This window comes from Scyliorhinus torazame, chromosome 12 (assembly GCF_047496885.1).
Source record: "Scyliorhinus torazame isolate Kashiwa2021f chromosome 12, sScyTor2.1, whole genome shotgun sequence".
Lineage (NCBI taxonomy): Eukaryota > Metazoa > Chordata > Chondrichthyes > Carcharhiniformes > Scyliorhinidae > Scyliorhinus > Scyliorhinus torazame.
In genome coordinates, this window is record NC_092718.1 from 191,732,216 (window position 1) to 191,747,666 (window position 15,451).

The 15,451-nt window shown below is 49.0% G+C and overlaps 1 protein-coding gene across 3 annotated transcripts in view; it reads right to left on the reverse strand.

The window, feature by feature from the left end:
• LOC140386824 (ras-related protein Rab-34-like) overlaps positions 1-15,451 on the reverse strand; it is an 81,367-nt gene that overhangs the window by 21,046 nt on the left and 44,870 nt on the right. For all 3 annotated transcript variants that reach the window (XM_072469551.1, XM_072469552.1, XM_072469550.1), the window contains 3 exons: positions 9,198-9,262; positions 5,932-5,983; positions 3,728-3,809 (listed from right to left, as the gene is read on the reverse strand). In XM_072469551.1, coding sequence (XP_072325652.1) covers positions 3,728-3,809; positions 5,932-5,983; positions 9,198-9,262 — 199 coding nt within the window. The remainder of the gene's footprint in view (positions 1-3,727; positions 3,810-5,931; positions 5,984-9,197; positions 9,263-15,451) is intronic.

Consider the following 15,451-nt stretch of genomic DNA (forward strand, 5'->3'; position numbering starts at 1 on the left):
GTAGACAATGTGTGTGAACGTTGCGGGGAGGGTCCGCTAATCACGCTCATATGTTTTGGTCCTGTCCAAAGATGGAGGATTACTGGAAGGAGGTTTTTAGGGTAATTTCTAAAGTGGTGCACGTGAAACTGGACCCGGGCCCCCGGGAGGCCATATTCGGGGTGTCGGACCAGCCAGAGTTGGAAACAGGTGCGGAGGCAGATGTTGTAGCCTTCGCCTCGTTGATTGCCCGAAGGCAGATCCTGATGGAATGGAGAGCATCCTCTCCACCCTGTGCACTGGCGTGGGGGGGGGGGGGGGGGGGGGCGGGGGAGACTTGTTGGAATTCTTGACTCTTGAGAAGGTTAAGTTTGAACTGAGGGGAAGGATGGAGGGGTTCTACAATTCATGGGCATTATTCATTATGCACTTTCAAGAACTGGATAACATCGAACATTAGTTGGGGCAGGTGGGTGGGAAGGTTGGGGGGAGGGGGGCTGTGTGTGTTAATGGCGACTATGGGTGATTCCTAATTCCTTTTTGTCATTTGTTTGTGTGAACATGCGGGCTAATGTTTGGGTTTGGTGGGAGCATAGGATTGTTGTTATTGATATGGGGATTGACATATTTGTTACTGATTATTGTTTATTGTTGGTGGGTGTAAATTTGGGAGAAAATGTGAAAAAGGAGGAGAATAAAAAATATTTTTTAAAATAGAGATGATTTGGAGTTGGGGACCAAGTGCAATGTGTCCAAGTTTGCAGACGACACCAAGATGAGTGGTAAAGCAAAAAATGCAGAGGATACTGGAAGTCTGCAGAGGGATTTGGATAGGTTAAGTGAATGGGTTAGGGTCTGGCAGATGGAATACAATGTTGACAAATGTGAGGGTATCCATTTTGGTAGGAATAACAGCAATAGGGATTATTATTTAAATGATAAAATATTAAAACATGCTGCTGTGCAGGGGGACCTGGGTGTGCTCGTGCATGAGTCGCAAAAGGTTGGTTTACAGGTGCAACAGGTGATTAAGAAGGTGAATGGAGTTTTATCCTTCATTATTAGAGGGATGGAGTTTAAGACTAGGGAGGTTGTGCTGCAATTGTATAAGGTATTAGTGAGGCCACACCTGGAGTATTGTGTTCAGTTTTGGTCTCCTTACCTGAGAAAGGACGTACTGGTGCTGGAGGGTGTGCAGAGGAGATTCACTGGGTTAATGCCAGAGCTGAAGGGTTGGATTACGAGGAGAGGTTGAGTAGACTGGGACTGTACTCATTGGAATTTAGAAGAATGCGGGGGGGGGGGGGCATCTTACAGAAACATATAAAATTATGAAAGGAATAGATAGGATAGACGCGGGCAGGTTGTTTCCACTGGTGGGTGAAAGCAGAACTAGGGGGCATAGTCTCAAAATAAGGGGAAGTAGATTTAGGACTGAGCTTAGGAGGAACTTCTTCACCAAAAGGATTGTGGATCTATGGAATTCCCTGCCCAGTGAAGCAGTTAAGGCTCCTGCATTAAATGCTTTTAAGATAAAGATAGATGTTTTTTGAAGAATAAAGGGTTATGATGTTCGTATGGGAAAGTGCAGCTGAGTCCACAAAAGATCAGCCATGATCTCTTTGAATGGCGGAGCAGGGTCGAGGGGCCAGATGGCCTACACCTGTTACTAGTTCTTATGTTTGTCTTCTTCATCCACTCCCTGCCCCTCTGCCTGCCATCAGGAGCCCTCACTCTATCCCTCAATTGCACAACTCTCCTTCCACATTGTCTCCCTCGACTTCATCAGGCCACAGGTCACCCACCCCCAACCACAACTCGCACTCCACCCTGGTTGGACTTCGGACCTTTGTTGCAGAGGCTGCATGAGTCCCACTGCATAGTGCTGTGCAGAAAGACACTGGTGTGTGGCACTAAGTGGGGGGGGGGGGGGGGGGGGGGGGGAGAGAGACCCCTATGCTCCCCAACCCCAGGCGGCGAACCGAGACGGTGACTCAGGATGGTCCATGTGTCTCGGAGCACGGTGCTGTTCATGAAGTCCAGCTCGGCATGGAGATGGTGGACAGGAACTTGTCTGCCCTGGCACAGTGGTGGACAGCACATCAGGAGCAGCGCAGCACTATGGCAGATAGGCTTTGTTGCACTCACCTCAAAGTCTCATCCCAACAGAGCACCATCTTGTGCACACCACTCTTTATCAATCAGATTTGACGGCAACATGATTTTCAACTAGCGCAACATAGGATTGGTAGGCCTGACAGGATGCCAGTGGGCAGCTGTGTTAATAAGCATTCATGATATGCAAACAAATGCAAATGGAATTTGCGCCACCTGCCAGTGGGATGACCGACTTACTAGTGGAAGAGTTACATGATTTTATGCTGGCGGGTTTCCAACTTTTTGGCTCCTGACAGATTCTCTGTGCCAGCCCTCCCGCCACCAAACCTGCGATGGGTGGGTTCGGAGAATTCTGCCCATTGTGTCAAAGGGGGATCAATCTTACTGCTCTGGCTGGAAAAAGACCTATCGAGTGGTCAGACCAACTGGCAGATTTGGCCAATTCTAAATTCGACTTTCTTTAGCATACCCCTTTGTGGCTTCCCAATTAACGTGGCGGAGAAGCCATCAACTGCCGGTGCTGTTAAAATCTTGTGGACGAGATCCCGTACCTGGGAACATGTAGACGTGTTTCCTCACTTTAGGTAAGTGGCCATGGAACTGTGACGAAAGTAAGATTTTAGGTACATTGGATTATAAACATTTGGCAATTTAAGGATTAAAAGCCTGCGGTTAGAGTGTGTTTGACTGCAGTAGTCATGTTTTTAAAAGAATCTTGTTTTGCAGTTGAGTTCTGATCTGGCTAACCCTTTAGACCACAAGAAAGGTCTTTTGCTCTCACAGTCGGATAGTTTAAAAAAATAGTATTTAAAGCAGCATACACTTGTCTGAGGACAGGGGGAAGCTGAAACAAACCAGTTGAAACAGCTTTTATGAAGTCATCCAGCCAGAGTCTGCAGGGGTTCTAACAGGAGCCAGATCTATTCTAGAAAGCAAGTATTACTCTGTGTTATTGGGATGGATTGAGAGCTGTATGTTTTTCAAAATTTATTTTTTGTATTTACTGTATTGAATAGTATTGTTCCAGGGTAATTAAAAGCTATTTTCGGGCATAAAGTTAAAGATTTTAATACTGTGTTAATAATAAAGTTTTGTTTTACAATACCAAATCAATTCTGGTCTAGGATCCGATTGTGAGGAAAGGGTGTGTGGGGCAGAGGATTTCCTGGTGGGGCCTCACAGAGTAATCCTGCTCCTCCTAGCTTAACACACTCCTGAAGCCAATCCTTAAGTACCACTTTGAATAAGCAAGGCAGGATGAGAAGATCAAAAATCATAAATGTAAAAGTAGTATAAAATAATTGTGGATCGAAAACTAGAAGGACCAATGACACACAAGCGTAACTAAAATGCAAAATTCTCTTCCCCAAAGTTGTGCGGGTGTTGTGTTAACTGAAAGTTTGAAGAGGGAGATTGATAGATGTTGGTTAAGCAAGGGTGACAAGGAAAGGTGGCTAATGGAGGACAGATCAGGCATGAGCCAAATAATAGGTAGACTGGAGCAGAATGGTTTTCTCCTGTTCCTGGGCTCTTAAGTCTGTCTCCTAACTTTCAAAATGCGAGTTTCAGAACACTGGAATCCTCTCAATTTGAATGAATTGTCTGCTAATTAGAGGCAGTTGCTACTTACACTAAGGTCTTTCTTAGTTCCAACTAAGAACAGCAGTACCGAGGTAGGATCATTTTCCTTAAGGGCATCTCTTAACCATTGTCTGAGGGGAAAAAAGAGCACAGAGACACTTATTAAAAAGATACAGGTTAGAACCACAAATAACTCTGCCTCATCGCTAAACTTGAGCTATTAATATGAAAACTAGTTCGATGTGTTCAAATATCTATCTTGTTGCATCATTTATTTCTGTGGAAACCATGTGGCATTCTTCATGAAACAGCTCGACCAAAAATGTTTTGAATATTCGAACCTTTTGGATCCAATATTACTCTTCTCCTGGATCACCAGTCCAGTACAAAATGTTAACTTTGTTCCACTCGCCACAGATGCTCCAGACCTGCAGTGTTTTTCCAGCACCTTCTGTCTTTATTACAGAGGTTCAGAGGCCTGACTAACATTCCAACCCCAATTTCAGCAGCTGGAGGAATTTAAATTCAATTAATTTTTTAAAAATAAATTTAGAGTACCCAATTCATTTTTTCCAAGTAAGGGGCAACTTAGCGTGTTCAATCCACCTACCTTGCACATCTTTGTGTTGTAGGGGCGAAACCCATGGAAGCACGTGAGAATGTGCAAACTCCACACGGACAGTGACCCAGAGCCGGGATCGAATCTAGGACCTCGGTGCCAGGTGAGACTGCAGTGCTAACCACTGAGCCACCGTGCTGCACCTTAAATTCAATTAATTAATAAATCTGGAACAAAATACTAATCTCATTAACAATGACCATGAAACGATGGGTTGTTGAAAAAATTCATTAGGCCCACTAAGGCCCTTCAGGGAGGAAATATGTTGTCCTTACCTGGTCTGACCTACATGCAACTCCAGACTCACAATAATGTGGTTGACTCTTAACTGTCCCCTGAAATAGTCTAGCAAAATACTCGGTTCAAAGGTAATTATGGATGGCCGATAGTTAGTCTCACTACAATATGCAGCTTGCCTGATCTATCAGAGGTATTGGGATCTAACTCCTTCGCCTTGGAGACCATAGGCAAGCGCCATTGAGTAGTGGTCCCCACAAATGGGGACAGGGTGGAACGGCACTTTGGGGGGGGGGTCTCCCAGGTGATCGGAGGCCCCAGGGTGATTGGCTTCTGAGCATGGTGGCACCCAGGCACTGCTGGTGCCACCTGCGCATCTTGGCACTACCAGACAGGTAGGGGCACTGTCAGGTGGGCAGCGCCAAGGTGCCAGGCTGGCATTGTGCTTGTGCCTGTGGTGCGGGGAGGGGGGCCCGAGGACCCCCTTATAGGTGAGTTGGGGGGTCATGGAGCTGCGACGGGGGGCTCGAGAGCTCGCCGATCTCCTGCACAGAGGGGTTCTGGCAAGCAGAGTTCCTCAATTCAGGAAACAGGACTAGGTACGGCCTCGGCAGGGCGTTCTCAACTGAGGCCCTGAATTGCAACAGAGCCCCGTTCAATAGCATGGTCTTTCCCGATGCTGCGACACCGGGAAACACCTGGCTAAAAGAGCTAGACATGGGACTGTATTGCAATTCGGTTAAATCGCGGCAATAAGCTTTGTGTCTTGGTTTCTGTTTCATTAACCAGCTTGGATCCTATGAACAAAGAGAACTCAATCACTGCATACAAAATCCCTTCTTCATGAAGTAATGGGAAAAATATTTATTTTTTGTCTTTCCTTTTTCCTGCTTTCGCATTTACTTTTGTCCCTTTGTATTGAAGTAAAAACAGTACAAGAGCTTTTCACAAGTCCGGGGGTGTTCCAAACCAATTTACTGCCTATTGAATTCCTTTGAAGCATTGTGATTTTCAATACAACCAATAATAACCGTCCTCCCCATGGAGGAGCCTTGAGCATCTGGTGCTATGTACCACCCTATCGATCTGGTGGAGATTGGGAAATCACAATGTCTTCCTCACTACCATTAAAATAAGCGCAACAGACTGACCTTTGATTATCACAGGTCCAACAATCCAAATATGAAAGGAAGATAGACTTATTAGAAGTAATAGTGTGGGTTATGGGGAGAAGGCAGGAGAATGGGGATGAGAAAATATCAGCCATGATTGAATGGCGGAGCAGACTCGATGGGCCGAGTGGCCTAATTCTGCTCCTATGGTCTTATGGTCTTATGGATCATTTTGAAAGTTTATGAAAATGATAGGTAAAGGAAAATCCTCAATTTGTTACTTACTTTACATGGTCCAGTGATGCTATGTCATTGACATCAAATACAATTATTATTGCTGAAAAAATAACACATTACAAATATTATTTTCTATAATTGCAAATGGAGTGGTTAGCAGATATTAAAACAAATAACCTAGATTCTGTGCTGTAACTTTTCTACAATTCTATTAAGTGCTGTAAGAAACAGGGCTATAGACCAGGTGCAGGAAGGTGGGATTAGAAAGGGCATCGGAGTGTCCTCGGGCTGGCATGGACAAGATGGGTCAAATGGCCTCCTCCTGTGCTGTAACCTTTCTATGATTCTAGTTGGGATCTAAAAATAGCAGTCTAATTGAAAAATATTTCTAATTCAGCTTTGTCTATTTATAACAATCTACATCAGTGATTTGGGTGAAAGCACCAATTATATGGTAGCTGAGGACACCAACATTGTTGGAAAATAAGATGTCAAGAGGAGGTAAAGAGTCTGCAAGGGAATGTGGATAAGTTGTGAGTGGGGAAAAAATTGTCAGATGGAGTATAATGTGCACTTGCCCATTTTGACAGTGTCATGCGAATGTCGCTTTAAGAAATGGTTAGCTGCTCATGTTACTGCAGTGATGTCAGAGTGTGGGTGGAGCTAAGCTCTGGTTCTGCTTTTTAGTTTCACTTTGAGAAAAGCTTGGGTGTGTCTGTCTTTTTGTTTTTGTTTTTCAGTGTGTTGCAGCTGGAGTCAGACAAAGCAGCTGTACTGCTGTTCTCTGCCATGTAGGACTATCTCTTAAGCATTTGGTGAATTCAGAATTATAAATGTTTTCAGTATTGAATTTAAACCCTGATGTGCTTCTGTTTAAAGGTTTGTTAAGTCTTTTGGGTGTTAAAAGGACAGCATACAGATTACTTAGTGTTGTATTCTTTGGGGTTATCTTTAAATTAATGGTTGCTAAGATATTCACTGTTTGTTTTAAAAAGGTTAAAGAACAAAGAACAAAGAAAAGTACAGCACAGGAACAGGCCCTTCGGCCCTCCAAGCCCGTGCCGACCATGCTGCCCGACTAAACTACAATCTTCTACACTCCCTGGGTCCGTATCCCTCTATTCCCATCCTATTCATGTATTTGTCATGATGCCCTTAAATGTCACTATCATCCCTGCTTCCACCACCTCCTCCGGTAGCGAGTTCCAGGCACCCACTACCCTCTGTGTAAACTTGAGTTCATAGAATAAACTTTGTTTTGTTTTTAAAAATATTGGTACATTTCTGCTGTACCACACCTGTAGAGTGAGACGTGTACTCCCCATACCACAATCTACTAAAAGTTGTGGGTCAGGTGAACTCCATGATACACTTTGGGATTCTCTAAACCCTGACCCATAACAACAGGAAGAATCAAGAAACAGTGTACTATATAAACAGAGAGAAACATAGAATCATAAAATTTACAGTTCAGAAGGAGGCCATTCGGCCCATTGAACCAGCACTAGACCTTAGAAAGAGCACCCTTCTTAAGCCCACACCTCCACCCTATCCCCATAACCCAGTTATCCCACCTAGAGAGATTGCAGAACTCAGTGGTACGGATGGATCTGGGAGTCCTGGTAAATGAATCACAAAAAAGTACGTATGCAGGCACTGCAAGTGGTTAGGAAGGCAAATGGAATTTTGGTGTTTTTTGCCAGAGAAATGGAATATAAAAGTAAGGAGGTTTTACTGCAGCTTGTACAGGGCACTGATGAGACCAGAAGCTGAATTTTATGGGAGATTGTACTGTTTGAAATTAATTTAAAATGGCCTGCTCACTCCTACAGCAATCAGCAGCATATTTATTCATGTCAATAGGCTTAATAACAAGTCTAAAAAACCTACCCATTTTACATGCCACCCCCGCCGAAAAACACCTGGTGGGGGCAAGTAAAGTCCAACCCCACATCTGGAGTACTGTGTATAGTTTTGGTCTCCTTCTTTGAAAAATGATGTAATCGCATTCGAAGCAGTTCAGAGAACGTTCACTCAATCCATCCCTGGAATGAAGGACTTATCTGATGAAGAAAGGCTGAACAGGCCTTTAGCATTGGAGTTTAAAAGAATGATAGGTGATCTATTGAAAAATACAAGACCCTGAGGGGACTTGGCAGAGTGGATACTCGGGGTAGTTTCCTCTTGTGGGGAAGAGTAGAACTAGGAGACACAGTTTAAAATGAGTGATCTCCCTTTTAAGACGGAGATGAAGGGATTTTTTGTTTCCTCCTGTCCGACTGCCGACTGGGGGAGTGGCCTAGGTGTGTAGAAGTGTCTTGTAGGAAGACCGTCTCATTACTCCCAAGCTCCAGAGGTGCATTACAACTTTCCAACTGACAGGTGTTTCATGGGCATAAGAGGCTTGAACTTCCTCGGACTGGTAATCAGCATCCGACTGTCACTCCGACCCCTGTTTCTTACCTGAAATCGTGCCTCACCCCACCTTCCAACTTAGGCCGGGCGAGATCAGAGGAGTGCAGCGCACTCCTGAGGCCTCGCATCAAAGGGCACTCTGTCGAAGGAAAGGAAGCCACACACCCTTTTTGTCACCAGCTGCCATAACGCAGGTATGTTTAAGGGTCTTTGAGAAGGTAAATTTATATGGTAAATGGATAAGATTCGGGGGATGGGTGGGTGTTAGGGCGATTCAGGTGGAGGAGTCCGCATGGGGGTGGGGGGACGTTCTGGGGGAGGGGACGGGTCAGAGGAGTTCCATGGGGGTGAGGTGAAAGGAGCGTTGGGGTGAATCCCCCGGGGATTCAACTGGGGAGGACATGTGTTCAGGGTCGGATATGGTAGGGCAGCTCATGACCCATTGACTAGGCCCAGAATTGTGAAACTTATGGGGTGCTCTGGTCTCTTGCCCAAAATAGTCAAATGCGAAACCAAAATTAGAATATGTGCAATAAAAAAACACATATGCAGCCTCTTCTTGTGTTGAAATGTCTCAAGATGCTTCACAGAATGAATTACTTGTACGTTCAGTGACTAATGCCCCACAAGCAACATAGCAGCTATTCTGCGACATCTTAGAACCAGCGAAGGAAGTGAATGCAGATAATTAGTTTGCTTTACTGACGTCAGGCATTGGCCAGGAAATCAGCTGATAGCTTTTCTTTAAATAGAGCTGCCGCGTCTTTTACGTTCAGTTGAACAGACAGGTCAGGCCGGCACCACACCAGCACTCCCTCAGTAAGCTACCCTGACGTTGCATTATGTGTTGGACAATAAAACAGCATTATTAACAGATACCTGAGGATTGAAACTTGTACCTTGTGCTCCCCTGTAGTATGTGGATGCGATACATTTGAATCTCTCCTGTCCTGCCGTGTCCCACCTGTTAGGAAATATGCACAGAAATATTATTGTAATTTATATTGGAAAAAGTCACCTGTATTGAAGTTCAGTGTTCCTTCATAAAATCTTAATCCCTCACGCATGACAAACTAACTGATGTCCCACAGTGAGGCACACAAGTTTTAAAAATTTGTCACTTCATATAACCGGTTATCTGGCTCTCTTTCAACATGAGATTGTGTGTATCATCCTCGCTTTTTTTGTTTCGCTTTTTCTCTCTCCTTTTCTCTCCCAAATGCCTCTCTTCGCCTTTTCTCTTTTCAATTATATCTCTGTGTCCTCAGCTCCTCGCGGATAGAAAGTAAAAGGCGGATTACTCCGTGCTGGACCTTTCCTACAATTATGTACTCCAGGAACATAGGAACAGGAGTAGTCCATTCAGCCCTTCGAGCCTGTACTACATCAATAAGGACACAGTGAGTCCGTACCCAGTAAAATAAAGAACAAAGTTTTATTTACAATATGGTATATACACTGCCCGATAGATCCTTGCCGGGTTCCTCTCTGGTTGGTGCTTTACTGGCCGACCTTTTAACAGAGATCCCCTACCTCTAGAGGGCGATCGTGCTCAGGCACCCCCACACTTAATAGCCAGGGGTGCAAGAACCACAGCACCCCATAAAATCCAACCCCTTCTACACAGACACTCCCAGCTACATTCAACATGGATGCCAACATACCTGACACAGGTGTGGCAATGCCCTGAGAGCAGCTTTGAGGGAATAAATATTTTCTCCACAATACATTTGTCTCTCTGGGGACAAGGTATTTCTTACTTCCATACTCCCGACTGGAAAGAGTATTTATCTCTTTTTCCACACCCTCAGTCTGCTTTCTCCTAATCGCATGATCTCCCTTTCCCCAGATTCAGAAAAGTCTCTAGTTTTATTCAATGTTCCAAAAGAACCAGTATACTGGAGGCCGTCATTCGGGCTGATTTGCAATTATATCGTTTGGGGATGTACACCATGGCCAGAATCATCTGTTTTTTGAATATTTTCAGGCATCGGTCCATTTCTGAGTCCTGACCTCTCAAGGGTCATAAGGTACCGATGACATCGGAGGAGGGAGAGGCGGAGATAGTGGCAGCTATGGACGCGGAAAAAGCCTTTGACCGAGTAGAGTGGGAGTACCTCTGGGAGGTATTGCGCAGGTTTGGGTTCGGGGGAGGGTTTATTAGATGGGTTAAGCTCCTGAACAGCGCCCCGGTGGCGAGCGTAGTGACAAACCGGCGGAGGTCGGAGTACTTTCGGCTGTACCGAGGGACGAGACAGGGGTGCCCTCTGTCCCCCCTCTTGTTTGCATTGGCGATCGAACCCTTGGCCATATCACTTAGGGAGTCTCAGAAATGGAGGGGGATAGTCCGCGGGGGAGAGGAGCATCGGGTATCGCTATATGCTGATGACCTGCTGCTATACGTGACGGACCCAATGGAGGGGATGGTGGAGGTCATGCAGACTCTGAAGGAGTTTGGAGAGTTCTCGGGCTACAAGCTTAATGTAGAGAAGAGTGAGCTTTTTGTATTACAGGCAGGGGACCAAGAAAGAGGGATAGGGGACCTACCGCTGAGGAGGGCGGAGAGGAGTTTTCGGTATCTGGGGATCCAGATAGCCAGAAGTTGGGGGGCCCTACATAAACTGAATTTGACGAGGGTGGTGGAGCAAATGGAGGAGGATTTTAAAAGATGGGACATGCTCCCGCTCTCGTTGGTGGGTAGGGTGCAGTCGGTCAAAATGGTGGTCCTTCCGAGGTTTTTGTTCGTGTTTCAGTGCCTCCCCATCGTGATCACCAAGGGCTTTTTCAAGAGAGTAGGTAGGAGTATCATGGGGTATGTGTGGGCAAATAAGACCCCGAGGGTTAGGAGAGGGTTCTTGGAACGCAACAGGGACCGAGGAGGGTTGGCTTTGCCAAACCTAGAGAGTTACTACTGGGCAGCAAATGTGGCGATGGTCCGTAAGTGGGTTATGGAGGGAGAGGGGGCGACATGGAAGAGGATGGAGATGGCGTCCTGTAAAGGAACGAACCTGGGGGCGTTGGTAACGGCACCGCTGCCGCTCTCGCCGACAAAATACACCACAAGTTCGGTGGTGGCAGCAACACTAAAGATCTGGGGCCAGTGGAGAAGACACAGGGGTGCAATGGGAGCATCGGTGTGGTCCCCGATCAGGGGTAACCACCGGTTTGTCCCGGGGAAGATGGACGGGGGGGTTCCAAGGCTGGCATCGGGCGAGGATAAGAAGAATGGGGGACCTGTTCATTGACGGGACATTTGCGAGCCTTGGGACACTGGAGGAGAAATTTGAGTTACCCCCGGGAAATGCATTTAGATATATGCAGGTGAGGGCTTTTGTGAGGCGACAGGTGAGGGAATTTCCGTTGCTCCTGGCACAAGAAGTTCAAGATAGGGTGATCTCGGGGGTATGGGTCGGGGAGGGCAAGGTGTCGGAAATATACCAAGAGATGAAAGAAGAGGTGGAAGCGCTAGTAGAAGAACTGAAAGGTAAATGGGAGGAGGAGCTGGGGGAGGAGATTGAGGAAGGGCTATGGGCCGACGCCCTGGGTAGGGTTAATACCTCCTCCTCGTGTGCCAGGCTCAGTCTGATACAGTTTCAGGTGGTTCACAGAGCGCATCTGACGAGGGCGAGGCTGAGTAGGGTCTTTGGGGTAGAGGATAGATGTGAAAGATGTTCAGGGAGCCCGGCGAACCATGTCCATATGTTTTGGTCATGCCCGGCATTGGAGGGGTTCTGGAGAGGAGTGGCGGGAGTAATATCCCAGGTGGTGAAAGTCCGGGTCAAGCCAAGCTGGGGGCTCGCAATATTTGGAGTGGTGGATGAGCCGGGAGTGCAGGAGGCGAAAGAGGCCGGAATTCTGGCCTTTGCGTCCCTAGTAGCCCGGCGAAGGGTCTTGCTATTGTGGAAGGAGGCGAAGCCCCCTAGCCTGGAGGCCTGGATTAATGACATGGCGGGGTTCATAAAATTGGAGAGAATTAAGTTCGCATTGAGAGGGTCTGCACAGGGGTTCTACAGGCAGTGGCAACCGTTCCTAGAATATCTCGCGGAGCGTTAGAAGAAGGTCATTCAGCTGCAGCAGCAACCCTGGGGGGGGGGGGGCAACGAGAGACTGTTTGAGGCGATGGACGAGCGGGAGATAGCATGGAGGGTGTGGGGAAACGGTACGCGTGGCCAAGAGCCAGTGTATAAAGCTATGTAAATATACCATCTTGCCATGTATATATCTTGCTCAGGGAGAATTTGCGCTATTTTGTTACCGGGGGGGGGGGGGGGGGGGGGGGGTGATTGTTTGTAAGGGGAAAAAAGTTGTGTTGTTAAAAAACCTTAATAAAAAATATTTTTTAAAAAAAAGGGTCATATGGTACCTGAGAGGAGAAATCTGACAAGAAACGGCCAATTGGGAGGCCACTTTGGTGTTCACCACCTAATTAAGAGCAGTGGGTAGGTTCCTCAGGCAGGAGCGCAGGATATCATTAGTGTCTTCAGTGAAGTGTTAGGGTTAGACAGCCCCCACTGAGAGGCCAGTGGCAGTGCTGCCTAGGGCGAAACATGGATCGACAAGGAGGTTCCTCCATAGCCTGAACTTTTACGAAAGCTTCACCTCGGACTGTGAGGCTGCCTCCTTCCACCTACCCAGAGAGCCGACCCAGAGGGGAGGCCCATGCACCATTCTCAAGATTATTCTGTTCAACTGTTCAAAATTGCATGTAAATTAACCTAATTATTTGCACACCACTGATGGGCGTGATCATGGGTCAACGAATATCAATCAGAATCACTAAATGCTGATCAGGGGTTACTAACACCACTGCCATGTTTAGCTTGCAAAAGCACGCGCAGGCAGGAATGTGTTGGGATGCCAACCCAAGGTACAACTTTTTGAATTTCTTCTTGCCTCCTGCCTCCAAATCTCCTACCTCAGGGCTACCTCCACCCCATGACTAAATTAAATGGCAGGAACCTGGGGCGAAATTCTCCGTTATCGGCGCGATGTCCGCCGACCGTCGTCAAAAACGGCGCAAATCCCACCTGCATCACACCGCCCCAAACGTCGCTAAGTCTCTGGCCCGGAATGGGCTAGCAATGACGTGACGCTATCCGCGCTGGCTCACGTGGTTCACGCCGTGCGGCATCAGACACGCCGCACGGCGTGACGGCTCAAAAGACACGCTGCTCCCCCACCCGACCAGAAGACCTGACCGGATGGCCGCCCGCTGCTCAGCCCCGAGGTTCCAGTCCCGCGACATTGAGGCGCTCCTGGACGCAGTGGAGCAGAGGAGGGAGGCCCTGTATCCCGGACACGGCTGCAGAGTCGCCCCACGCCACAGCCGGTGTCTGTGGAGAGAGGTGGCAGAGGCCGTCAGCGCTGTGGCCCTGACACCACGGACAGGCACCCAGTGCCACAAGAAGGCGAACAACCTCGTCAGGGCAGACAGGGTGAGCCCCCCCCCCCCCCCACCCCCTCCCCCATATCCCCCCTCCCCATATCCCCTCTCCCCTATATCCCCATATCCCCCATATCCCCCCTCCCCCATATCCCCCTTCCCCATATCCGCCTTCCCCCATTTCCCCAAGTGAATCCAGCCCTAACCTTAACCTCTGCAATACACGCGCAACCGATGGCGTGCATTCATATACCTGTCTAACACTGTTGCCTTTTACCCCTGCCACCACCCCCCACAGGAGCAGCGCGCACACAACAATAGGGAGCATGTGAGGACTAGAGGAGGCCCCGCTGATGAGAGGCCACTGACCGAACACGAGGAAAGGGCCCTGGAACTGGCTGGCGGACCTGAGGACCGGGAGGTTGCTGATGCAGAGGTCGGGGGCCCACCAGCAAGTGAGCCACCGACAGCCCATCCCCATATCCCCCCTCCCCCATATCCCCCCTCCCCCATATCACCTGATCACTGCCTGCGTGCCTAACCATGCATGCTTCATTGTGTATCGCAGGAGCAAACGTCGAGGCACCCATCCCCGCAGATGCAGACCGCCCGCATGATGCCCCTCGGAGACCATGGGAGACGGAGAGACCCGGACCTTCTGGCATGCGACACCCGTACGATGCCCCTCGGAGACGGAGAGACCTGGAGCAACAGGGAGACGGCGCCCCGTCTCATGCGGGTGCGGCGACGCAGGCGTGTGCCACCCAGCGACAAGGGGGGCAGCCACAGGCCCATGTCACAGCCGAGCCACGAAACCACAACCCAGGACACCCCTACCCAGGACACCCCTACCCAGGAAACTGAAATACAGGACAGTGACACAGATTGGATGGGCGGAGACGAACCGCCACCCCAAAGTGCCATGGACTCAGAGTCGGACGATGCGCACGACACAACGCCACTGCTGTCACCAACACCCTCCACCATCGCAGAGATGCTCACCTCGGTTGGGCACTTTAGTGATGAGGCGTCTGGTACATTCACTGGTGCGCACAACACAGCCGTCCCAGTACAGCAGGTGGAGGTAGGAGCAGCAGAGGGGCCGGGCGGTCGGAGGGCAGCCCGGCGCAAGCGAACATCTGCCGCCCAGATGGATCCCGGGTTCCTGGAGTTACCACACCCACCCATAGGTCCAATGCAACCACCGAACCTGAGACGAGCGAAGAGGGTGACAGCCAGCTTGTGACGGCTGCAGTCGCAGGTGGAGGAGTCCACCCGCGTCCAGGAGCTGGCAGTGGTGCCGGTCATGTGTGCCACCCAGGCCGACACCGCACGGGTGGCGTCCGCGGTGGAGGCAATGGGTGCGATGGTGTCAGACACGGGGAACGGTTTGCGAGGCCTGGGGTTTTCCGTGCAGGCGCTGTCTATGGCCCAGGACATGGCTGCCGTCTCACAGGAGGCCATGAGCCAGCGCCAGCGGCAGATGGCAGAGGGGCTCAGCTCCGTGGCACAGTGTCTGCAGGCCATGGCCCAGTCTCAGCAGGCCATGGCCCAGTCTCAGCAGGCCATCGCTGAGGGCATCGGCGCCATTGCCCATGTGCTAGCCGGCGTCACACAGTCACAGACAGGGATTGCCAACTCCCTGAGCTCCATGGCTGCAAACCTGCAGACCCTTGTCGATACCAGCACAGGCCTCCAGGACTGGCAGCGCCAGATGTCGGGGGGGCGTCAGATGGCCAGTCCGTTCGCATCCCCCACCCATGTAGAGGC